The 24770-nt window shown below is 42.7% G+C and overlaps 1 protein-coding gene across 2 annotated transcripts in view; it reads left to right on the top strand.

Annotated features, from left to right (window-relative positions):
• Positions 1 to 24770, top strand: part of rbpjb (recombination signal binding protein for immunoglobulin kappa J region b) — a 53386-nt gene that overhangs the window by 10329 nt on the left and 18287 nt on the right. The window contains exons 2-3 of one of the 2 annotated variants that reach the window (XM_079371741.1): positions 5614 to 5769; positions 20223 to 20261. In XM_079371741.1, coding sequence (XP_079227867.1) covers positions 5614 to 5769; positions 20223 to 20261 — 195 coding nt within the window. The remainder of the gene's footprint in view (positions 1 to 5613; positions 5770 to 20222; positions 20262 to 24770) is intronic. The other variant, XM_079371742.1, reaches the window with a different exon arrangement.

Here is a 24770-nt window from a genome sequence, read left to right as displayed (position 1 = left end):
GCCTTTCTTGTCGTCTTGTCGACGATGTTTTTCTCCCGCTTTTAGCAGGTACACCCAGCGCTTTCTTTAGTGTTGCTATCGCTCATTCTGCTCCAAATCTCTGGAAGCCTTCCTACCCAAATCCCTGCGAACTGATTGGCTGTTCGTTGTCTTTTTCTTCGTCTCTGTAAGGTGGCAACTAGCATGGAAGACACATTAGCACCTCCCTTTACCTCGGGCATAATTACAGGTTTAAATCTATCCAACTTTTCCAACATTGTTATATTTAAATTCAAGAGATTTATACAGTCATAAAAATTATATTGCAATGAATCATATTGCACTAATTATAGCGATCAATTCATCCTCCAGGCCTAGTTTCTGAAGTGAGGTTATTTAGTAAAGTTGTGATACTGCAACACTGTGCGGTTGTGTGGTTTGTCACATGTTAGACCGAAAATAAATGTTTATGAAACATGATTTCTTTCAAGGCTGAGGCAGCAGATGAGACTTGCCATTGAATCAATCTGATATTTGGCTGCATCAAAAGCATTTCTCGACGCTGGTCTTGGCTTTCAGAACACCTCATATTTTCAACCCAAAACACAATATTTCACCCCGGAATCGTTCCTGCGAGCTCGCAAAACCTCCAGGGACGCCGCCACTGCAGCTGGCTCTTGCCCAGGCAAGTGATGGCATCCCGGGGGAAGACAAATGGCCTGAATCCCTCCCTATGCAAGAGAGAGAGAGAGAGAGGCGTCAAAAAAAAAAAAAAAGAGCAAGAAGGGTACAAACAGGAGTTATCAAGTGTCTTGGAAAATATTTTGAGGAAAGAACAAAGAGAGAGACAGAGGGGGTTTGGATTCCTGGAAAGGCACACTGTTATCTCCAAATGTTTCTTTGCATTGTCTGCTTGTTTAACTGCGGCTGCCGGAGAGTTTTTACTGAAGAATCCGCCTGGTGGCATTCCTGTGGTCGTTGACGTCAGGAGGTTTTGGCCTCTGCCTTTAGAATCACAATGAAGTAATAGACGTGTGTCATTATGTGGAACAAGTCTATCGATTGTGGTTAAGGAAACAATGTGTTTTTTTTTGTTGTTTTTTTTTTTAATCCCGAAGAGAAGGTTGTTCATGTCGCGGTCGATCATCTTGCACTCCTGGCTGCAGTGTGATGTTCCCAGACGTTGCTGGAGATGACCTGTGAGGTTTAGGTTTAACATGAGCTCATGGAAGGAAGCTAACTTGAGCCTTTTCTACTCGCCGGTTTATCCACCTTGTTTGTCTGATTACGACGGGCCTTTAATATTCTTACCCTACAAGTAAAGAACAAAACACAGTGTCTGCTAGCAGTGTCGCGTTCCGGTTTTGCTCTGGTGGCCCGTGTTTTATTTCTGAAGAACATGTTTGTGAATCAGGTCAGAAACGGGCCTGTCAGCATTAAGATTATTTTGATTGTGATTTTGGCGATTTTCTTCACAACAATAAAACGTGTAACACATTTCTTTTTACCAATAAATGACAGTTTCCGCCACTGAATGGAGTGGCGCTACAAACTGAAAGTAAGCGCTGTCACAGCAGCAAGCTATCATCAGAATCTATGTGAAGAAAGTGATGAGAGTAAGGAAAAGCTCAATTAAAACGAATGTCGTGGGCCAGGTGGAAACTTGACTTTACACTTTCCTTGTTTCACAGCCATCGTTTTGGTCTCGATTAGCCAGTTGTTCCCTCTTTTTAATTTGGCTCTAAAAGTTCCATACCTCTGTTGTATTATTTGGTGCACAAGCCTGGAGTCATGCATGTAACTGTGCTGTTAAGATTGATTTTTAAATCCCTGTTTGTTTGATAGCTCTTAAGTGTCAGACTATTTTGGGAATGTCGCACGTCTTGAAGAGAAACAATCAGCAAGAACAACTGAAGCCACACACACACACACACACACACACACACACACACACACACACACACACACACACACACACACACACACACACACCATGTTCTATTCTTTTGACTTGGTTTGTGGAGGATCATCTCATAGCATGTGGGTTAAAGGTCACGTCTCACCCCTCTCTGTCTCGCTCTCTGTTTCTGCCAGGAATTCTATTTTTCCTCCCTTGGTGCTGAGCACCCGCTCGTCTCTGTGGGGTTTTTTTTTTTTTTTGAGGCGAGGGCAGGGCAGGACGGTGGTTAGTGTGCTGGAGCTGAAGGATGTCCAACAAGAGTGTTCTGTAGTTAGAACCGTCATGTTGTGCAGTAAAAGCTTGACGGCTATGCTCTCAGTTTTAATGATCATATCATCGTGTTCTGGTTTTCTATATTTCCTATAATCAAAAACCTTTGGTTTGGACTGATATTTACAAATAAAGTTTTACACTAACTGACATTTAGATCAATCACATTTTTTTTAGAAACAATAAAAAAAACAATCTGAAGTGTAATTAAATAAAATTAAAATGTCACTTATTTTATCATATTGTTTTAAAGGAAAATAAAATTATTTGGCTTTCTTAAAAGTGATTATTAGACATGCAGCGATTGAGGTACTAACAATACCGATGTCGACGAAAAAAATGTAACAAGTTGCAGATTCTGAATGTTTCTTTCTTTCTCCCATTTCTTCATAGTATTTTTTTTAAGTTGGTCATTCAAACATGCAGTGAAATGTGACGCTTTTAAATTGTTGCTGGTGCCCCCCCCTTTTTGAAATGTCAGTGGAACATGTTGCTGATCTTCCTCAGATATGCTTCCTCTTCTTTGAATAAGCAGTAAAGGTTCAGAAATGGACAACAGAACGCTTAGTCATATCGTCAAATGTCTTTTTTCAGTAGACTTTACAGGATGCTGTCTCTGAAGAAAGCCATCATAGAAGCAATCCGCTGTCATCCGACAGCATTGTAGCTTTATTTGCATCCTTGTTGAGCTAACAACTCTTAGACGGACACATCTCTGTGATACGGAAGTGCCCGACCACTGTGCTTGTTTACGTCTGGGTAGTAGAGCAGGGAGAGCAGGCTCGTGATCTGGCGCTACAGTCCCAGCTCGTGCATGTCTGGGTTATAGTTTGAGCATTTGACCAGCCTCGTGGGCCAAAATGTAAACAATTCCAGCGAGTAGTTTAAATATCGTCGAGCAGGGAGGTGATATTGAACAGTTCAGCCGACACAACATCTACATCTCTCGTTTTCAAGACCAACTCCCACGCTTCTTAAGTTGATTGTTTTGGTTTCTTTTTTTCACATGGACTTGTGATCCGTGTTTGTGATTCAGACTAAAGCAGCCATCAGTTGTCAAACCACCTGCTCCCTCATTGATGACTCTTCTGCTACAGAACGAGCTGTGGCAGTGTAGCTGTGGTTCGCTCAACCTCACCCCCCCTCCACACACACACACACACACACACGCACACACACCACCTCTAGATTCCCTCTGGTTCCAGCAGTGAGTCATCGGCTCAGCGGCATTGAGAAGAGGGGGAGAAAGGGGAGCGGGAAAAGGGTGGTTCATTCAGGGTTCAAGGCTCCCTCGCCTCATCCCCTCGCATCTTCTCTCTCTCTCCTGACAGTTTCCCCCGAGCACAAGACCCGTCTCAACCCCAAAACCCCCCGCCGTTCTGCGCATGTCTTCGTATACAGTCGCACTTGTCACCTCAGCGCAGCTTTTTGACTCTGAATGTCTGATTTTATGAGATCACATTGCTGCGTGTCTTTGCACTGGGCCTGAACCGTTTCTGTTCTGCGTTTCCTGTGGTGGTGTTTACTTTAACCAGCCCACATGACGTTCTACTCTTCTTCTGTCTTTTTGCATTTCTGATCTGAGTGAGTGGATAGTAAATCAGGAAGCAGATAAAAACTTTCTTCCAGACGGCACCTTTGTCTTATTTGTCCTTGAACTAAATACCTAGCCCACATATTTAATATGAACTCCAAACGTATTAACTGCTATCAGGTCTGATATTGATCAGATATCGGACTGGCGGCACTAATCCATGTCCCTGATATGATAATATCGACCAATATTTTCAGCTGGCCTAGTAATCGGTCGGGCTGCAATAAAATACAAAAGTTAAAACTGACTGCATCTTGGAGTTGAATATAATGTGGTGTATCAGGATATGCTCGTCCTGCGATGTAGAAACTACCAGGGACTGAGATGAACCTTTTTTACTCATCATTGTTGACTCCTTACTGTATTGTGTGGCATGGTAGTGTCATCAGGGCTAGGTTCTGATGAGTCTCATTCCATTCATTCTGCTCTTTATTCCCACTCACACACCGTATGTCAATGCTGTGATGATGTTGATGATGTTGAGGATGATGATGGGGATGATGTTGAGGGTGATTTTATTATTGTATTTATTTTAATTAGGACAATGCATATTTATCAATATGTCAGCATAAAGCAGCAATGTAAAAATGTCGGAGTTAGCACAATAGCTAATTTTCATCCGTTGTCCTAAGGCAACGAACATTCAACAAGACAGATACAAAGAGTACATCATTCACAAGACATCACACATTACAAGCAGACCATACAAGTTACATATAAGACGATGGTGAGGATGGTGAGGGTAATGATGTTGAGGGTGATGATGTGGATGATGTTGAGGATGATGATGGTGAGGGTGATGATGTTGAGGATGATGATGTGGATGATGATGGTGATGATGGTGAGGATGGTGATGATGTTGAGGGTGATGATGTGGATGATGTTGAGGATGATGATGGTGAGGGTGATGATGTTGAGGATGATGATGTGGATGATGTTGAGGATGATGATGGTGATGATGGTGAGGAGGATGATGATGATGGTGAGGGTGATGATGGTGATGATTTTGAGGGTGATGATGGTGATGATGTTGATGTTGAGGGTGATGATGTTGAGGGTGATGATGTTGAGGGTGATGATGTTGAGGGTGATGATGGTGAGGGTGATGGTGAGAAAGGTGTCAATGCTGGTGAGAATATTCACCATTATTTTGATGCTGAGGTAGGGCTGGGTTGTTTTTGCCCTCATAGTATTCTGACGTTGTCTCTACTCTATGGGAAATATGCTCGACTTTTAAAGCTGCGATATTTTGTTCATACCTGATTAACTATTTTGAGGTTATTCATTGAATATTTCAATCTAAAATCCAAGCATCACTTGAAAGTGGTCAAGAGGTTCTTGCATTATTTACACAGCAAACATCAGCTGAATGAAGCCACTGTTTGTACAGGTGAGAAACTGCAATAAGCCAGTGCTTATCAATAATCTTAAATTCACATCAAGTTAAAAAAAACAAAACATGAATATTTAACATTTCTTATTGTGCCATGTTACAGAAAATTCACATCAATGTCCAAGAAAACATTCCTACTTTACACTTGTTTTTATGGGCCAAATATATGAATAGTGGGAAGAGATGCACGTACAGTCGGTCAACCTACAGGCAAGCTACTGCCCATCTACCTGTTGGAGACGCCTGATCTGGACTTCCTCTCCCACCTGTAGTCGATCTTTAGATATCAAATTAAAAAGCCTGACGATGTCCTCCCAACTGAAAACGTTTTGTGTCACGCTGTGCTTGTGCTGTGTTCCAGCCTTTTGTGAAGCGACTTTATTACCACAGCGTTCTTCTGAGTTTTTTTTTTTTAAGGCAAATGAAGGAAAAAGGAGTTCAGCTTGGACCTCTTAGTGTAAGAAGCGTAGGACTACCTCAGGACTTGTGTTATCGGAGGACTGAATGGAGCCAGGTGGCAGGCAGCACAGGGCATCACAAAGGGGACTTCATTAAAGATAGAACAAGCATCAGGTGTGTGTGTGTGTGTGTGTGTGTGTGTGCGTGTATAGGGCTACACACAGGAAATATCATGACTCCAGGCGTACATGTATTGTATATAATGTACTTGCTCCGTTTGTTCCAGCTCCTAAGCCAGATTACACTATGTACAGACGGTGTGCGACGTCTAGATGTCTTATTGATTTTGTGCCAGGCCAAGTTTGAAAAGTCCGAACATATGGAGCGGTGATGTTAAAGTGTGCGGTCGAGAGAGAGAGAGAGAGAGAGAGAAAGAGAAGAGAAGGAAAAAGGAGGGGAGAGCAATGAGGCCTTTTTCTTTGGCTTTTCTGCGTCTGTCATTAAGCGCTCCCATGTCAAAGACAGATGGAGCTGGTGCCCTTGGTGAATGTGTGTGTGTTTGTGTGTGTGTGTGAAGGCAAGTGCAGACTGATGTGACCCACCCAATTCTACACACACACACACACACACACGCCCTTGATTCTGCCTCCAGCGGGGCATCTTGGGGCAGCTACCAGACCTCTGCCATCTGCAGCCCGTCAGCCTCTCAGGGTCGGGCAGCTCATCAGCAGTCACGTACAGACGTCAACGTTTCTCTCCCTCTGCTCACGCAAACATTGAACTTTGTTTAAAGGATGATTCTCGAGCCCTTTGTCAGTCTGATCACATCGTCCCTTTTTATTTTATTTTATTTTTCATGCTATCTGCCCTTCTTTGAGCTGTTTTTAGGTGAAATGATTCATCGGAGAAACAGTAGATCCTTTTCTAAATGATTACAGCTATCTGACTCATTTTTCAGTCTGTGGTTTGGCACACCCGCCTTGAAGCGAAGAAATGCGAGGTGTCATTTCACAAGAGGAGGAGGGGTCAAACAAGGTCATGCAGCACAAAGTACAGGTAGTTCTTGAATTATTTCGGAAGTTGAAGCTTTCAAACACTGTTTAATGGACCCGTTAGGCACTATTTCTAACAGCATGTTTATATAACACTGTCCACATTAAAACATCCTGATCCTAGATTGTTTTAAAACACAAAGGCATCAACGTTACTGAATTTCTGACAGCCTTAATTTCCCGCTCCCTCGGTCAGTAATGAGATCAGTCTCAATGCTGGAGTCTGATACAAAAAGCTGCTTATTGTGTGCCCCACTTAAAAACAAACAATACAAACACAAGGCATAAATCTTTAGCGGTTCATTGAGCTGTACTCTTGAAGAACAAGTTACACACACACACCGCAGATTAGGCTCGATTGCACAGTTCATTAGCTAAGCACTTCCTCTACGTAGCAGAACACGCGAGTCCGAATCAGAAAGGGCTACAGAGTGAAACACGCACACACACAAAAAAACCAAAAAAAACCGACTAATACAAAGACACAATAAAGAGGGTTAATGAAATCTAATCCTGCTTGCAATGTTGGAAAAAAAATAATTCAAAACTTCTGTTTCTTCGCCATGTTTTAACAACACTCCTGAATCTAAAAGTCTTTGAATGCAGCATGACTTTTCGCCCTTAAAGGTCTTGAACCAACCACAGTTTCTCACTCTGCTCTTCTTCCTCACACAGAATGCTGAGCTGACATAGCAGTGAGTTTACCTTGTGTATATCTGAGGCTTTATTTGGTTCGGATAAAGGTGTGAATCCACATGTATCCTGGGCTGCTTCTGATAGGTCGACTGTTTGCCTGCAGAGCCCCCCCCCCCCATTTTTCATTTTTTACTCCTACTGCTGATATAACATGTAAGAATTATTTTTTTCTTTCTTCAAGTGATAACGTTTGAAAAGCAAGCGAGAAATGCTGCCTGAACGTTTGACTCCTTGTCTTCCTTTCTTGCTGAAGTGTCTTCGCTAAGAGGCCAGATTGAAAGGATATTTGTCGTGACTCTGCCTCCTCCTCTCCTCTCCTCGCTCGCTGCTGCGGTTGTTGGCTCGCGCCGTGGCACATGGCATGCAGCGGAGCCAGGCGGGGGGAGCGAGCCTCCGACTTCAACCACATCTTTCGCTGCAGTCGTCCCCACCTCTTCCTCCTTTTTTTTAAAAAGGTTTTCCACATTGTCCTCCTCCTGCCTCCGTCCCCTTTTGGGGTTGACTTAGGACACGAGTTTAGTGCCCAAACTTGGCCGCCTCTTCTGTGACGGTTTTTTTCCCTCAATGATTGAATACGTGCCTGAAAGATGTGTGTGTAATGCCCTCACTGCAGGCCACACACAGCATGGCACGCTGCTGCAGAGGAAGTGTACGCGTGTGTGTGTGTGTTATTAAGGCGGATGTTAATGCTTTCTGTGTTATAACGGTATTAAAACGTGTAAGTGTGGCTCTGACATCACGAAACAAGTTTTTTTTTTAATTTTATTGAATTAGCCAGAGGATTTGAATTTCTAATTGTGTCTCCACTTTTTTCCCCCCTCCCTCGTTTGGAACTCGTTGGCTCCACGTTGTCCTCCGTTTAAAGAACACATCCGACCAATCACACATGAGTGTAAACGCATTTGAAGCGACGTTGTTTCCTGTTGTCGTCCCACTGCAAAGACGAATAAAAAAGTCGGAAACGTGCACTCCTGTTTTTAAATATCGCAAAGAATTTCGACGTCGGGTCAAATCTTTAAAACATGTTCTTAGACTTTTTTTTTTTTACACTTTGAATTCTCAACCACCTATGTGTAGCTGCATTACAACAGTGTTGTGGAAATATGGCCGTCGTTGACAAATTGCTTTACAAATCTTAAGAAGACAAATGAATGATGGGGGTTGGGGGGCGTTGTGTTTTCCGGTCAGAGCAAAGGTTCAGTGTCAGGGAGACGGCCTGTGGCTGTAGAGGCCGGTGTAGCTGTGGGGGTGAAGCTGAGCGCTGTGTTGATAATGAGGTGTACAGCCACTCGCAGGAGTTGTGATATCTGCTATCAGCCCTCAGGCGGGGAAACCAGACACCTTTTTATAGGCCCTAATCCCTCTTCTTCCACACACACGCACGCACGCACGCACACACACACACACACACACACACACACACACACACACACACACACACACACACACACACACACACACACACACACACACAGTTTGTGTGTGCTCTCCTGGAGCCGTGTGTGTGTGTGTACGTACAAGCCACACACACACACTTGTTATGTGGTTTCATATTCACACGGGACCCGCGAGTGCAAGTAAGCCACCGTTGTGTGCGAGCTGTGCAAACTGCGGTTTAATTATGAGCAGATGCAAGCTGACACTCATCAAACCGAGCATCACCGTGTCATCTCATCGTTGTCAAGTTGGATTTGAAACAATAGGAAGTAAAGCGATGTGGCCAAAAAAACATGCTCAATACTTCAGTGGGGAAAACACCCCCGTCTTCTTTAATGGACGTGCAAACACGACGGGGTGCATGGACACCCTAGTGCCTGCAGGGTGACCTCAGAGGTCAGAGCCTGACCCGAGAGACCCCGAGCAGATGAATGATGGCGTCTGGTGTCTGCTGGTTGTGTGTGAGACCCCTGGGAAGCTCAACATTAACACAAGATGGAAGCAAATATTGTCGTTTTTTTTTTTTTTTTTTAATAAACCGTGCTAAACCTTGAATGATGAATTGGCATAATAATAATAAAAGTGGATCATGTTTGAATCAAATGGGAAGGTCAAAATGTCAGATCTAAGACCGTCAAGTCATTTCCTTTAAGGGCGGATGTATTTTGCAATCAGATACATGGAAGACACGTTTCACTCACAGGTTAACTGTTTTTATGACTTCAGTTGTATTATTGAGAAACCCAGAAAAGCCCAGTCACTGCACATGGACAGCAGTTAGAAAAGGAGCATTCAGATGCCACTTCCTTTTTAGCTAAACGTAACAACCTGGGATCAGTCAGTTTTTATTGAGAGGGATTTTTCACAAACAAACATCGATTGATGTGTTTGATGGAAAGTAGATTGTACACATAGAACATCGACCTCATACTCAGAGGAGGGACGGCTCTTTCTTTTTGTCAACTTTGGCGATAAAATGGCAACAATGCTGAAGTTGACAGCGGTGTTACAGTTTCCTGTCAGATGTCGCTCTGTTTCCATTAAGAGCGGGGTTTTGTGTTAGAGCCTGAAAATACTGTGGTGGTTTGACTACTAGATTTAAAAAAATAAATAAATAATTGTATTGACCATCTGCTGTATTACACAAGTTCATGTTTGATTGTCGAGTTTCTGTCCTGAACTGAGAGGGCTTTACTTTCCTCAAGACCTCCTGTGAAAAAGTTACACCACACACCTATCCACCGTGTTACGGGTCACGACCTGAATGAACAACAGCTGAAAGGGAACGGTCATGAAGTGAAACGTTTGACGTCACGTAGGAGGATTTTAAGAAATTACCCGTCTCAAAGTTTTTCTTCAATGAAAAGGAGCCATTCAAAAATGCAGTAGTGACGCTCTTTTTCACCCCTGTGGCCACACGGAGTGGATGTGCCTCCACGATGCCCCACAAGGGACAGAATAGCACGTGATTATTGATAATGGATGCATCAGTTTTATACCTTTTTAATAATGTGTGAATAACTAGTTCATGCTAAAGGCCCGAATTTTCTATTTTTGAACTAAAACCTGCCTTTAGTCCTGTTTGATTTATGAAACGTATCAGCAACATGCCTCAGCAACAGAGCGACAGTGTGTGTGAAGCCTCGCACACACTGCTGAGGACGTGTCAGGATGTGCGTGTGTGAGCCTTCGGGTGTTGATGTGTGTTTCTCCCTCCCCTGTCAGTCACAGCTGTCAAACACATCCCAGTGCGTGTGCGTGGATGATGTGGGTGGTCGTCGGCGCTCTATTCATAGCAACTGTCATCCCTCTCTGTCACTGAGACCTCACGTTTCACTGTACCTGTCAAGAGAGTGAGAGGTAAAGCTCCCGGCTTTCCTCTACACACTCCACGTAGAGATTCAGTTTTCATTGAGTGCGTCTGTGCGCGTAGGATCGTCAAAGAACTTCCAGCAACCCTTTCCTGGTCCCGGCTGACCTGGGACAGGTGTGACACACTTTTCTGATCTCCTTTTCCAGTAATTATTCTCTTGAGTAACTTTGGTGCTGTGAAGCAGTTGTTGTTCACTCATGTGTGTATACTGAATAAAGTTACAACTATGTGTACTGTTTTTTTTTTTGTTTTTTTTAAAGTTTATTTTGGGGCTTTTTTAACCTTTAATGGACAGGATGGTGGATAGAGACGGAAGGTGGAGAGAGAGAGAGAGAGACATGCAGTAGGGTTGCCACGGGTCAGGGGGGGAACCCGGGTCGCCCGCACAAGGACTGTAGCCTCGATGCGTGGGAGCGTGCGCCGTGCCACTGCCCCTGTGCACTGTTGATTTATTTTATGACCGAGCATATTTCGTTAGGTGAACCCAGAACACTTGGTCACACTGTCTACGTTCACATAGTTAAACTGTGATAGCCTAGAACAGCCAAGTCAGTCATCTGTGGTGGTTTACTTTGGTCTCTTCTTCTCTGCTGTTTACACGTGGATCATTTTTTTTTATTGATTCTACTGTCAAAGCAGCTCCATCGTGTGTGCAACACACATTTCCCTTTTATAGTGGAAGATTAAGATTATCATCTCGTGTCATATCATACCACGTCAGCGTTTTCTTTGAGTGCATGAACATGCGTTGCTATGGATCGCTGCATTGCTGCCGGCAAAACGCAACCAATAAGAGTGAGCGTGTGATCACGCCAGGTCGTGTGCAGTGTGAGGCTGCAGGCTGTAGTTTGCAGTCATGATGTCACACGTCTAAGCGTTCAACAGCAGCATAGTGGCGACACACGCACAGCTCATTCTTCAAAGGGAAACAAAGTGAGTTTCTTGAATCTGAAGTGCCAGGATTTGAATGATCACCAACGGGTGACAGAATACTAAGTTAGGGTTGTATTGAGATTTTTGACTCTGATCTGATCTGACCAAGCAGCTCTGCTCTCCTCTAGTTTGAATCCATTATTTTTCAGCATATTTTTTATAGATTTATAAATTTATAAAGATATAAATGTATAGTTTCTTAATACAGGCTGCCTGTGCGTGTCAACAAAGACCAGTGACTTATGGGAATGTCAGGAACGAGCACACAGATTTGAAAGTGTCCATGGGCTTGGTTGTAAATTAAAATCTTTCACTGTAGGCTAATAGAGCTCGTCAGATTGTTAGCCTCCATGTAAATGTGAAACCAGTAATGATAAATGGTTTTGAAAAGGAGAATTAGTTTACGTGAAGAATATCCGAGAGCTCCCTTCTGATTTCTAGAGATCTTCTCACAATGCTCCGGATCAGATTTTAATGAATTTATTTTTCATTTGTTTGGCAAAGAGAGGTTAACTATGAGCTCAGTGTTTGTGGCTTTTCGAGGCCTGAGGGGAAGTTCTTGTCGGTTCGAGGTGTTGTGCTGCCGCAGAAATATGGTCCGTCACCCACTGGCTCGTGTGCTGTTTTTAGATTAGGAAATAAACCTATATATTTATTTTATTTAATTCCAATCTTAGAAAAAAAACGTGTTGTCAAAATTGTAAAAGAAATCATAAAAAAGTCACATTAGGTGTGCCAAGTCATTACATCAAAGATATCTACTATAATAGTTTAAAGCTTATGTCAAATAATATAACACACATTTTATTTTCCCTTCAGAATTTAGACGTCAGCAGGATGGAAGAGGTTTGATCCGTTTTCCCGAGACTCTCGGGATAACTCCAAACAGCATCACGTAATCCGTCACTGTGGAAGCGAAGCTGACAACCTCAGACTGGAGAGTTGCATCAGAGTTCAGATCTCTGGCCGTAAACTTTTACAACAAGAGGAACGTCGCCTTCGCTGTCTCCGGTGTATGCACGCACGCACACGTGCGTGTTCAGGAAAACTTAGCGGGAAGTAGAGAGAGAGAGAGAGAGTTACCTGTAACATTTTCACCGGAGCAAGGTGACGTACCACTGCCAACCACAGCTTGTTCAGTTGTACAGAAAAAGATCATCAGGTTCAAATCTGGACTGTTTTCAGGATGTATAGAATATGTAGCGGACAGTTTGATGTTGACCGGCTCAGTGGGCAAAGTGGGTTTGGATTATGGTACGATCCCCTGCAGTCCACACGTTCAAACATATTCGGGCAGGACGCTGATCCCATATTTGTGTGAGAATCTTGTTCGATGATGATGTGGACACTCGTAGCAACGCCATCGCTGTGTGTGAACGACGCGACGCACCAGGGAGAGCGTCGCTCCGAGTCGGACTGTCGGTGAGCAAACGCCGCCCTAGTTTTTGCTTGGACTTTGATTCAACATGTTGAATCGGCGAGTGGTGCGTGACAGCGGTGTGAAAATGATCTTCTCGCATCGTAACAACAGACCATATCTGCCTGCAGCCATGGAGAGTTGTTTCCCTCTCGCACATAAAGCAGAACGCACGAACGTGGTGCTTTGTTCAAGTGCAACTTGAAAAGGCGAGGTGAGGCTTCGACGCCGCTCGTTCTTTGCTGCCTGCACTCTGCATGACGCCTCAGAGCTATAAGAACACTCTGAGTGGTCTGATGCTGGAATAGCTCTATTTAAGAGCAGTCCACTTCCCCTGTTACAAACATGTATGAACTAATATTCTGTTCTTATTAAAGAACAATCACGTTGAAGAAAATGAAGTGCTGTTTAAAAATGAAAGTTGCAAACTGATGGATGAGTGATTAATCGTTAGAACCAAAGCGCTCCTTAAAAAAGAGATTATATGTAAAGGACATCATGACAAGCAAACGCCTGATCAAAGCATCAGATGCTCTCTTTCTGAGAAAGCTAAAAATAAAATGTGTATTTGAACTGCCCAAAGTCCTGCTTGTATTTTTGATACAGGGGTTATTGCACCTCCGTCAGCCTGCAGTGACATCACTCGCACTTCCCCCTTAAAAAGCATCGAGTCGGGCCTTCGTCCCGCTGCTCACGCTGACTTGAAACGAAACGCCGTTTGTGTGATCACACTCACTACTTGGCACACCGAGCTAGTCGTAACCATGCCAGGCTAAGCCAGAGAGCTGGCGGAGCTGTTTAATTCACCTCTCAGGTTCCTAATAGGATTTAGTCATTAAAGAGTTCCTAAACACACCTGAGAGGTCTGGGAAGTAAGTTTGATGATTCAAGGTCTATGTGTTATGTGTCTACAGTACACACACTTTGAACGTTTAGTTTTCAATGTATGCTATCAGTAAAAAGACATCCTGATAAAGAACGTATTTTACTCTGCTACCGAATCATTTTGGTTACTTACACTGCAGACTGCATTATTATTTTTGTTGGATTACGTGATGGTTGATGTCACACCACCTTATCGGGTAAATAAGTTTTGCTAAACGTGGTTGTAAATCCGTTTGAAGCAGATTCGACAAACGGATGGTTTGTTGCAAAAACGACTCTACTTGAAAAGTCGCGTGTTATACCTTTAAAAAAACCAAACACAAATATCATTTCCATTAGTCTTGTGGGGAGTTTGACTTCAGCATATCCTATATTTTTTTTGGGGGGGGGGGTGATGAATGATGAATGAAGAAGTTTCCAGTTGTTTTGTAAGTGTGAGAAAATTCTTCTTTTTTTTTTTTTTTTGAGTTTGGTTTGCTTAAACCAGATCTATGTGCTGTACTTCTTAGAGCTGATCTTTCTGTGTGAGTTAGCCACTTTCTTCGCTGAAGGCATGCGCTCGCTGGCTGGAGTAAACCCTTCCCCTGTATCTCATCACCGTGAATCCTCCCTGTTGTTTGATTTCTCACCGCCGCTGTTTGTCCGCAGTGTTCATCATCACTCCTCCCCTCTCCTCCGAAAAAATCAATGATAGTCAGCAGGAGGAGGAGGAGGAGGAAGGGGAGACACGGCTCGTCTTCTAACAGCACTTCCCTTCTCCTACGTGAGGTTACTGTCGTCTGTTGAAAGGATGAGACTACTTTTAAAAGAAGAACTTTGTTTATAACTTTTTCTTTTGCACTGTAGAGATGTGAAAAAATGGGATTTATCCAAGGAGCCAGAATTGAAGACATGAAGTGTCTCTAAACTTAAAAACACAAAGCTTAGAATGGGAGAGGAAGGACTAAGGGTATTGAGAAGCTGAAGAGCACCTTAGTTTTCCCTCTAGATTCTAAAAGTCGAAAATGAGTTTTCTGCCCGTGCTCTCTCCTGAACTCGTCTTGCTGTTTGCAGATTTCAGAGCATCAAATCTCACATCTCTCCATCACATTCGTGCCTTTCCTTTGTCTTTGCTCTTTTCCTCTTTGTGGTTTCCTCGCGTGTCCTCTCTCTCTCTCTCTTTCGTTGTTTGTGTGTGAGCTCGTGGAGGTGATGCGTTGCAAAGTGGCGGCTTTGCAGCGAGCTTGCAAACCTTCATTTTTACACTTCTGACCACCTTTGTTTGTCCATCTACACCCCACCCTTTCAAAATAAAACCTGCAAATAAAACCTTTCAGTATGCTATTTGAATAAGATCTGGCAGAGAAGGCGAGGATTTTGAATTTGATTGATGATGCTTCTGGGTTTTTCTCTGATAATTTTTTTTGTGATGATGCATGTTTAAAAATAGCTTTTAACTGCAGCAACAATTGATTCATGTGTGCAGACTCTCCTGATATTTCACCTCTTTTTTCCCCGTATATCCCCCCCCCCCCCTCCTCTAAATCCTCACTGTTCATCCCCTCTTCACATCACGCCATCCTCTTCTCCTCGCCTTTAATCTCGCCCCTCTTTCCCCACAGTATCCTTTACTCTTCATCCATCGCTCCCCAAACGCATCAGTGGAAGAGGAGGAGGAGGAGGTGGAGGGGGGAAGTTTACAGAGCCGTCTGGAATCCATTAGCCAGTTGAGGCATCAGTGTTTCTCTGTGGGAACCTTATTGATCGCCCTCCTTTCTAATCATTCCAGCTCCGCTCCATTCTTTCTGCCTCCTGCACTGATCACGCTTCCCTTTTTTTTTCATCTCCTCATCTCCTCATCTCCTCTCCTCTCCTCTCTTTTATTATATTGATAGCAAATAAATGTTCATTGCTAAAGGAGTGAACATTGTTAAAAAGGACTGCAGTTGTTCAGTCATCCTTACGTGTTAAATTTTGATTAGGCTGAAATACGAACAGTTCAGATTGAGAGGTGCATGCAGCAGTTTTGCTTTTATCACTATTTATCAATTGTCTTCATTTTTTTTAAAGGCCGGTGGTTGACACTTGATTATATCATGATTATCAGCATATCGCAAGATCTTTAAAATCGGAGTAATGTCGTATCGAGACTTTATTCCCATCCTGAGTGACTGTATACGGGGCATGCCTCGAGTTAAAAAAGAAAAAGAAAAAAGACTATGTTTTGCCTCCTCTCGCTATCTAACTATTCAGCAGGTTGCACTTTTTTGGTGCAGTGGACGATTACAGTGTAGACTGCCAACATGTCTGTGTTGCACCTTAAAGGCAGGGTTGGTAATTTTTTAAAACCAGCACCCACCCACCCCTCTGTGCGCCGTGAAAAGCCACGCCCCTCACTTACATGCACGAGCGCCATTGGTCCAGAATCTGATTTCAGCTCATGCTTTGAGTGTGTTCATGTGTGCATGTGGTAGAGAGGCTCGATTGTCTACCGAGTGCCGACATTGGTCGACATTTTTACATGTTTACAGCTGCTCGAGATTACTTTTTTTTTTGTTTCTATTAATTCAGAGCACATGAATTAATTATCAGTCAGGACATCAAGCGAATTTGAACCAAAATCTGAAAAAGTGTATCTGGAAGAAAAAGACCTCCCCTGCCTTTAACTGAAGTCAGTTATGATACATTCAGGAAGTGCTGTCCTCTGTAAATGGTGTTCTTCATGAAAACACCTGTCAGACTTCGACGAGGGCCAGGTGTAGTCCTGATTATGACTCAGGCCACAGCCCTGTCATTTTATATGCAGGAAAAGCCCTGCATGTAACCAACTGAAGGAGGTTGGACAGGCCGTACCAAAGAGCAGTAGGACGTACTTCCATCCATCAATCGATTCTCCCTGCGTTCTGGGACTAAGACAGAATAGTCCCAAGCATGCACTCACACGAGACGGATCAGAACCGTGCCTCGGCATGCTTCACCCCAAAAGTCCAACTCGTTTGACGAGTGTGAGTGCTCAAGCATGACACACTTCCTCGGTCGAATGTCGCTTAACTTGTTCATGTAAACAAAGTGAGTACGATCTGCCCCGATGTTCACTTCATACCTTTTTTTTATTATTGCAGTTGGTGATTTAAACATGTTAGATGGCTCGTCTGGTGATAAACATGTCAATTTCAGATCCATAGTAAGGTTAAGAATGGTGACAAATAATTGATTTTGTAGTTTACTCGGTAAACGAAGAACAACGAAGGATCGACTTCCCTGAAGAGAAGACGTCACGTTAGGTTGTAATGATTTGCTGGTCTTAAATAAATGGCAGTTTGAACTCTATGATATTCATCGTCAGAAGACGCATTGAAGGATGTATCTGTGTGCCTGTGGGGGAATATTTTTCTTTGCTGTTTTGAAAAAAAAAAGAAAAAAAGCCAGATAGTTTTTGGAATTCTGTTTTGATGGAGTCGAGGAAAAAATAAATAACTGGAATTATAAAACATTTTTTAGTTTGTGATTATAAAAAAAAAAAAAGTTTAAGAAGCTTGATGGTTATTTAGTGGGCTGCGAAGGTTTTTCTTCTACGTTAGAATAATATTAACCTGACCTAAACATGTACAGAACTCACACTGCTCAAACTTTCCACTCGTCTGAATTGATAAGCGCTGATAAAAGAGTCGTGACTCTTCTCTTCCACAGAGGACGTACTGAAGGACACTTCATAACACGTTAAGGTTCTTTATGGACCGCTGGTTCACCTCTTCACTCAACTTTCCCGTCTCACGTTCTCCAATCTTCGCTTTCGTCATATTTTTAAATTGTTCAGACTGCCTATAAAGAAAAGAAAGACATGAGATGGTTTCAAATCCAGTCATGTTTAGAAACGTGTTGAGTCGATGAAAATGAGAGACAGTCGGCCTTTCTGACTTGTATGACCCTGTGATGAAGTTTGCGTGTTGTATTATATGCGTGACTTGTCTTAAGTGTACGTCACTGCTTTGTGCTTTACCGTCACAATAAATAGGTTGACCAGAAGAAAAGTCATCCCGAGCTGCGATCTATGACACGTTGTCTTTATGTGGTGATTGAGGTGGTTTCTCTGCGCTGTGCAGTCTGACTAAGAGTTTCACTTTATGACTCAGTCAGTGTTCTGAAACATCAGGCGTGGTGCTGGCTGAATCGACCCTAAAAGTTTGCAATCTACGTAAAGATTTCCGAATTCCCGACAGAAGACGAACTCGACAAGTCTGTCTGAAAAGTAATCCGAGCTTTTGATGGCGTCTTTCTCTCAGATTTTCTCATCGTAGTCGGATTAAAGCAGAACAAGGTGATTTGAAAGCATTAAACGGTGAACAGGCAGAAGACGCACCGTGGGGTTCCAAAATATCTTTCCAAGCTGGAGATCAAAACCTCGTAAGAGTTCCTAATAACTCAAAGTTTTGTCCTCTGTTAGAATAGGTTTTCTCGTCTCCCATCATTGTTCTTGGTCTCCAGTTGATCCTTTCCACCGTGACTCGCCAAAAGCTGCCAAATGTTTAGCTCACGGTCGACTAATGTCGACTAATTAAAACCCAAGAGTACGTTCTGGACCGAAAACTTGTTGCGACTCTCCTTTAGTTACAAACTAGTTTCATCAAATGGTTTCGTCTGTACTTTGCACCCAAAGAATCATCAAACACGGGAGAGGATGGAAAACTGTCCAGTGTGCCGATGGGTTGGTATACACGTGAGGTTTGCCTTGATGTTGAGAGTGGCGTGAGCGCTGTACCTCGGACGTGAGAAAGATGTCAATCTTGGGACACGTCATCAGTGGTGTCTCTTTGAATCAGGGCGTGTTTCAGCCTTTCAACGCCAAAAGAGGGGGGAGACCGATCATCCGAGCGAACACTGAGTCAAATCAAGTTTATGTAGCACATTTACAAACAGCTTCAGTGTTTTACATGCACACAAACAGATTCTTACCTAGAATTTAATACTCAAGGTAAACTCAACTCAAGGTGTGTCATTGTGTGTTGCACGGCACCACGTGGTGGATGTAGGTTTTAAGTTAACTAGTAAACCAACTAAAACGTTGTTGCAGAGAACTTCACGTGACCAATCTGTGAGAAGCATTTTTCCTCAGTGTAGTGTTTGTTAGCGCGTTCCTCCTCCTCCTCGTCTTTAATGTTCTCTGAAGAGCACCGAAAAGAACTCCTGTAAACTCCCCTCAATCACCAAACGGCAACCAAAACCATGGATGTGAAGTCAAACACGACAAAGCACTGAGATATCCTTAAGTCTTCCCCGCAATCGACAGCGACTGCACCAACCATAACAAAAGTGTAAAACAACAGAAGCTGTGCTTTAAATTTGCCGTTTTAAGTTTGCCGTCAAATGTTATCTCATTCGGGCAACTGTAAACAAAAGCTGCTTCTAAATAAGTTGAGTTAAAGGACGTCATTTTGAATGCTGCACAACACTTCACAGAAGTCCAAACATCGATGATAAGAAAGGAACTGATTCAGAGTGCGTCCAATAACAGCATCCTTCCCCTCAGAATCAGAATCGGTTTTTAATGCCAAGTACTTTTACATACTCAAGGAGTTTGTCTTGTGTTTTAGTGCGAAAGAAAAAACTAAAAAAAGGCTAAAAAAAAGCACTTCAATAAAATAAAATATGAGAAACAATTCCCAAGATGGACTGTGATTGGGAGGACTCTGGTTTCGTTTGGCCAACAGCTACTCACACAGCTTAGCTTCCTAAGTAGCTGCTACCTAGCTAACGTTATTTAGTGAAAGTATGTGCTTCATTCTGATATAGCAGAGAACAGAATACATTGTACTCCAATACGTTTCAGAACAACTACACTTATATTTAGCTGTTTATGAATCACGCCACACTCTTGTTCTATTTTATCTGTCCACATCTGCACACATGATGCCTGAAACTCTTCCTCTAATTATATGTTCTGTGGCGTTTCATTACTGTGCTCTACACTTAATAAGTTTATTGCCGCTTTGTTAAACAGTGACGTCTGCGCCACCACCAAATTTACAACTCCTTATCTGTTCACCACTGCGGGAGGACAAAAGCGAGATAACCGAGATAATTGTGTGTGGTCACCCTTTGAACACTCGGTTAAATCCCCACAGAATCCTGCAGTCCATGAAATATTCTTTAATTGTTGGTCCAATGCGAGGATAAGCGTCCCACCAACACGTCGTTCTTTCGCCTCCCTCACACTGTCATCGTGTGAGGCAGAGTGTCAAGCATGTGTTTATGTGTGTGTTTAGGTGCACCGCTGTTTGCAGCCGTGTTTACTCAGCGTGTTTGTGGTTAGTTACCAACCCACTCATGTTTTTCTTCTCACTTTTTGTCTTTGCAGGAAGTTCGGGGAGCGCCCTCAGCCGCAGCGCCTAACAAGGTGAGTTCAAATAAACTACTCTCAGCAGATTTGTCCCTCTATACCACGCTTTGCTGTCATTGTGGTATTTGTATGGTTATCTGTTATATGCAATGTTGTGTATACGCTGATTCAAAACAAATCTGACTCTAAGACGGTGAACGACAAGCCTTTTTATAGGTGTTTTTTTTTTAAACCTCAGCTTTTGGAAGTAAGTATGATCTTGGTGTTTAGAACAGAGCTTTCTGTAAAGCATGGTCGATCAAAAAGAGAGTAAATTTTCATACAAATGATCATTGGATTCATCGTCTGTGTAATGGGGCTTAGTGTTCACTACACATCCAAATATGTCTGCCTATTAAGAAACAAAAAAATACTTCTTTTGGAGAAACTTCTCACTTTTCTTCTGGTGAGGATTTTCAAAAGTAGCCATGCAGATTAAAGCCAGATAGATAGATAGATACTTTATTGATCCCGAGGGAAATTCAAGTATAAGAGGAGTAAATGTAAATTGTCATGAATTAGCTGGAATTAGCTACTTTTACAGTGCATTAAAGTTGGGATTTTTCTGTTGTTGTAAAAATCAAATTATCTTCTGCGATTTTAAATGAATTCATAACGTTTAAAAATCTTTTTTTTCTTCTAATCAGTCACTCCCTGCTAAGTGCGAAAGCTAGCTCTTTAACTGCAGAATGCCAATGACTGAAGTAGATCCTGAGGTCTGGACTAATTTAAAAAAAAGAAAAAGACTTTGACTCATGAATCCAGAATCGTTTTTGAATAGAAAATAGATTCTGAATTGGAACGTGAGCCCAAGACTCCAAATCGAAATCCTGACACACCCAAATTTTCTCAGCCCTGGTTTGAACTGGTGCAGTTATGCAAAATAACTCTGAAGGCAGCTTTCTTCAACAAATAGCAGTTGTTCATTATTAAAACCTATGAAGCCAGTTTCTGAATCTACAGAAATGTATAAAAAAATTCTGCATTATAGGATCTGTTAAAAAAAAACAAAAAAAAGGTTAATCTCTATGTACAGCATATGGTAAACTACATGTAAGCCTTGTACTGGTATATTTTAATAGGCCAATATTGGCCTGTAAATATTGGGCTACTGGCATATCAGTCAGCCTTTCAAGTCAGGGTACGTAAAACTAGCATGATTTTAAAAAGTAGCATTCTGTCCGTGCTCCAACTTCACCCCCTCCCCTCTGTGCTCCCTCAAAAGCCACGCCCCTCACTTACATGCAGTAGCGCCGTTGGTCCGGAAGCAGATTTCAGCTCCTGCCGAGTGTGGGCTCATGCATGCATGGGGTAGAGAACGAGCAGAGAGACGAGGAGGCTTGATCGGTTCGTTAAACTCGAAGCGAGTGCAGATGACGGATTTTTTTTCGTTTTCTTTTTCAGAGCACCTGAGTTATTAATTTCTCTCAGGACCTAAAGAGAATTTCAACCAAAATCTTAAAAAGTGTATCTGGAGGAAATGACCTACCCTGCCTTTAAGCTACAATATAAAGTGATCAGTGTTTTTATTGTGGCGTTGTAATATTCTTTCACCAAACTGAACATGAAGCTTAAGTTGCCACGCGTGATTGAAAAAAGGTTTTTGTGAAATGAATACACACATTTTTCTGCAGTCCAAACATTTTATGAGCCGATGTCAGCTCAAAAATATCATCTGACTGACATGAGTCGAGTTCTTTTACGGAATCGGAAAGAAAATAATTTTGTACAGAAGAGAATGTTAGTATGTTTTCTGCTTGTTGTTGCCAGAACAACAATAGAAACAGCATGTTTGTGTTCACTTCCTGTATGAGACAGCTGTTATCTGATCACCTCTTGTTCTTCAACATCTTTTGGTTCTTACTTGTTATGGTCTGTCATTTTGAACTCTGAAGCTGTGTTACACGTTGCCTCAGCGTGCCTGTGAAATGAAAAACATGCCGCACAGTTATTTAAAGAGAAACAAACCGGGAACACGATGATTCACCTTTTTTCCTTTTTTTTTTTTTTTTCTCTCCTCGGAGGACTCGCTGGCTAAAGTTGCACTCGCTGTGCGCTCCGCAAGTTTTTCATTATCCTGCTCCTCTTATGTGCGTTCCAACTCATTTGGAGCAACGTTTCGGGTGAACACATAATGTTGATGGATGTTGTGGCTTCTGGAGGTTTTTTCCTGTGTGTGTGTGTGTGTACACTTGTTTGCATGTCGTTGTTTCTCTTTCTTTTCTTTCTTCAAGGCCACCAGTGTGTGCGTACGTGTGTGTATTTGCGCGTGTCGCTCAGCAGGGAAAATGAGGGGTTGCGTACTGCTTGGAACAGGCGAGCATGGTTTAGGGAAAAAAGAAAAAAAGAAAAGGGGGCCCAGCACCTTTTGATGTGTCCCCCTCTTCATTCATGTGCCTCCAGTCCGCTGGCATCTGTTTGCACATTGGATTCAAAGGGCAGAAATATGATGGACACAAAACAGTCTTTACCCGGCAGGCGCAAATCACTACTTTTTTAACGAGATATATTCTTTGTTTTTTGGCTCTCTGTCCTTAAGTCTTCTCACACCCACTTTGTCCCCCCTTGTTTTTGCTACAAAAAAAAACACCTTTCAAATTTTTGCCAGGCAACAAACAGAAACAGCTAAAGGGGCTTTTTAGGGCAGCTAGAACTCTGGGTCCTGCAGGGCCGCCCTGTCAGGAAGGCTACTCGATTGGAATTACAATCCATGACACACGTGGACTAGAAATGCACATGCACACGCACACACACACTTTACACACAAACAGAACACATGAACATGCAGGAGCTGCCTCTGTCAGGGGACACACACATCACCTTTAAGGGCTTTTGGACCCTCTAACAACTGAAGAAGAATCCTCTGAGTGTGTGTGGATGTGGATAAGGGCCTTCTTTTTTTTTTCTTTTCTCAATTTAACAACTTCTACTGAATTTAGAACATGGTTATGTTTGACTGAGAATACACACACACAAATCACTGCGACAGAATACAGCGGTGTTTGTTTAAAAATCCCATCTTAAAAGTCGATGATCAAAACAGAGATCTTTTACAAGATACCACATGATCCTGTTTGCTCGGAGCTCAACTTTTTACATGGCCACATTAATCATTGCACATGCTCCAGCTGTCAGTGAGTCACTTCTACATTCATAAGTGAAGAATGGGTTTAGAAAGCGTGGAGATCAGCAGCCCGAGCAGCTGATTTATTTTTACACCTCCTACTCTTCAGATGTATGTAATCTACCTTTTGTGATTCACACGGGTGAACACTAATTGCAGTCTGATCATCTTAATTGAGCTGTTTCACATTGCACGTGTGTGTGCGTGCATGCGTGTGTGTGTGTATGTGTGTGTGTGTGTGTTAACAGGGGGTCTTGTGACGGCCCCGCTCGGCTGTGGACGCGGTGACAGATGTACAGGACAGATGCCTGTCTGCTTGGCTTAACCTACTCCCTCTGCTCACACACGCACTAAAACACACACACCGACCCCCGCTGTTGAATATGTGTCTCGTTTAGTAAATCTGTCTGGCTGGTTTTTATCTCACTCGTCGCACAATTTCTGTTTTCAATTTCTCCGGTATCTTTATCACAGTTTCTTTTTCGCCCGGATCTTTCTCACTTGACACCTCTGTTGCTGCTTCCTCCTTTTTTTTCACACTACTTTAGCACCCTTTTTTTTTTTAACCATAATAAAAGCCCCCCAAAAAAGTCTAATGTATTACTAAAGTGTCATTTGCTTGTTGTTCACTTCTTTGCTGCTTTATCATGCATACATGTCCGGAATGACCAGCTTTCTCTGTTTTACAAATAAGTTCAAGCCCCTGGTTGTGTTGGTTGCCCTTATTTTTTTTTTTTTTTTTTTCCCCATACGTGTGGATCTGGTTTTGTGTGTGTGAGTGTGTTACGATTGCTTTGCCCATCGGCACCCCCACTTCCTGACTGATGAAATCTGATGAAATAAGGGGATTGATTTCCACCATTTTTATCCTGCCCCTGTTTGTATTTTGAGCATTTTCAATCCTATCGTGTCCTATGAAGTGTGTGTGTGTGTGTGTGTGTGTGTGTGTAATTCTGGTTTGCACGCTCCCCTCTCGGTTTTGGTCGTTTTGTTTGTCTGCACGCTACTCTTGCCAAGGAAGCCAAGCTGTGCCCTGGTCACTGTCTCTCTCACTTCTGCTTCCTTTCAGCACTCAGGAAGAGACCTAATCTCTATTTTGTGTGTGTGTGTGTGTGTGTGCGTGCAGTTGTGTATTTGTGTGTCACGAGTTTCAGTATGTGTAACCGATGAGTGATTACCCAGACGTCCCTTTTATCCCCTCCATCGTCATTGATCCCTGCAGTTAGCGTTCATGTTTCCTTTCTGGTAGTTATTAGAGCGCGCAGCATCACCCTCCTATCAATAATGAAGTCGTTAAGTATGAAAAGGTTTGGCATTATTTTTCCTCAATGAACTTTTCCTCATGTCGACTGAAATCACAACATGTTGTGGCCTTTAAATATTTGGACTTTGTTGCTCTTCCT

The sequence above is a fragment of the Symphodus melops genome, assembly GCF_947650265.1.
Source record: "Symphodus melops genome assembly, chromosome: 20".
Classification (NCBI taxonomy): domain Eukaryota; kingdom Metazoa; phylum Chordata; class Actinopteri; order Labriformes; family Labridae; genus Symphodus; species Symphodus melops.
This window is presented reverse-complemented; position numbering and strand designations above follow the sequence as displayed.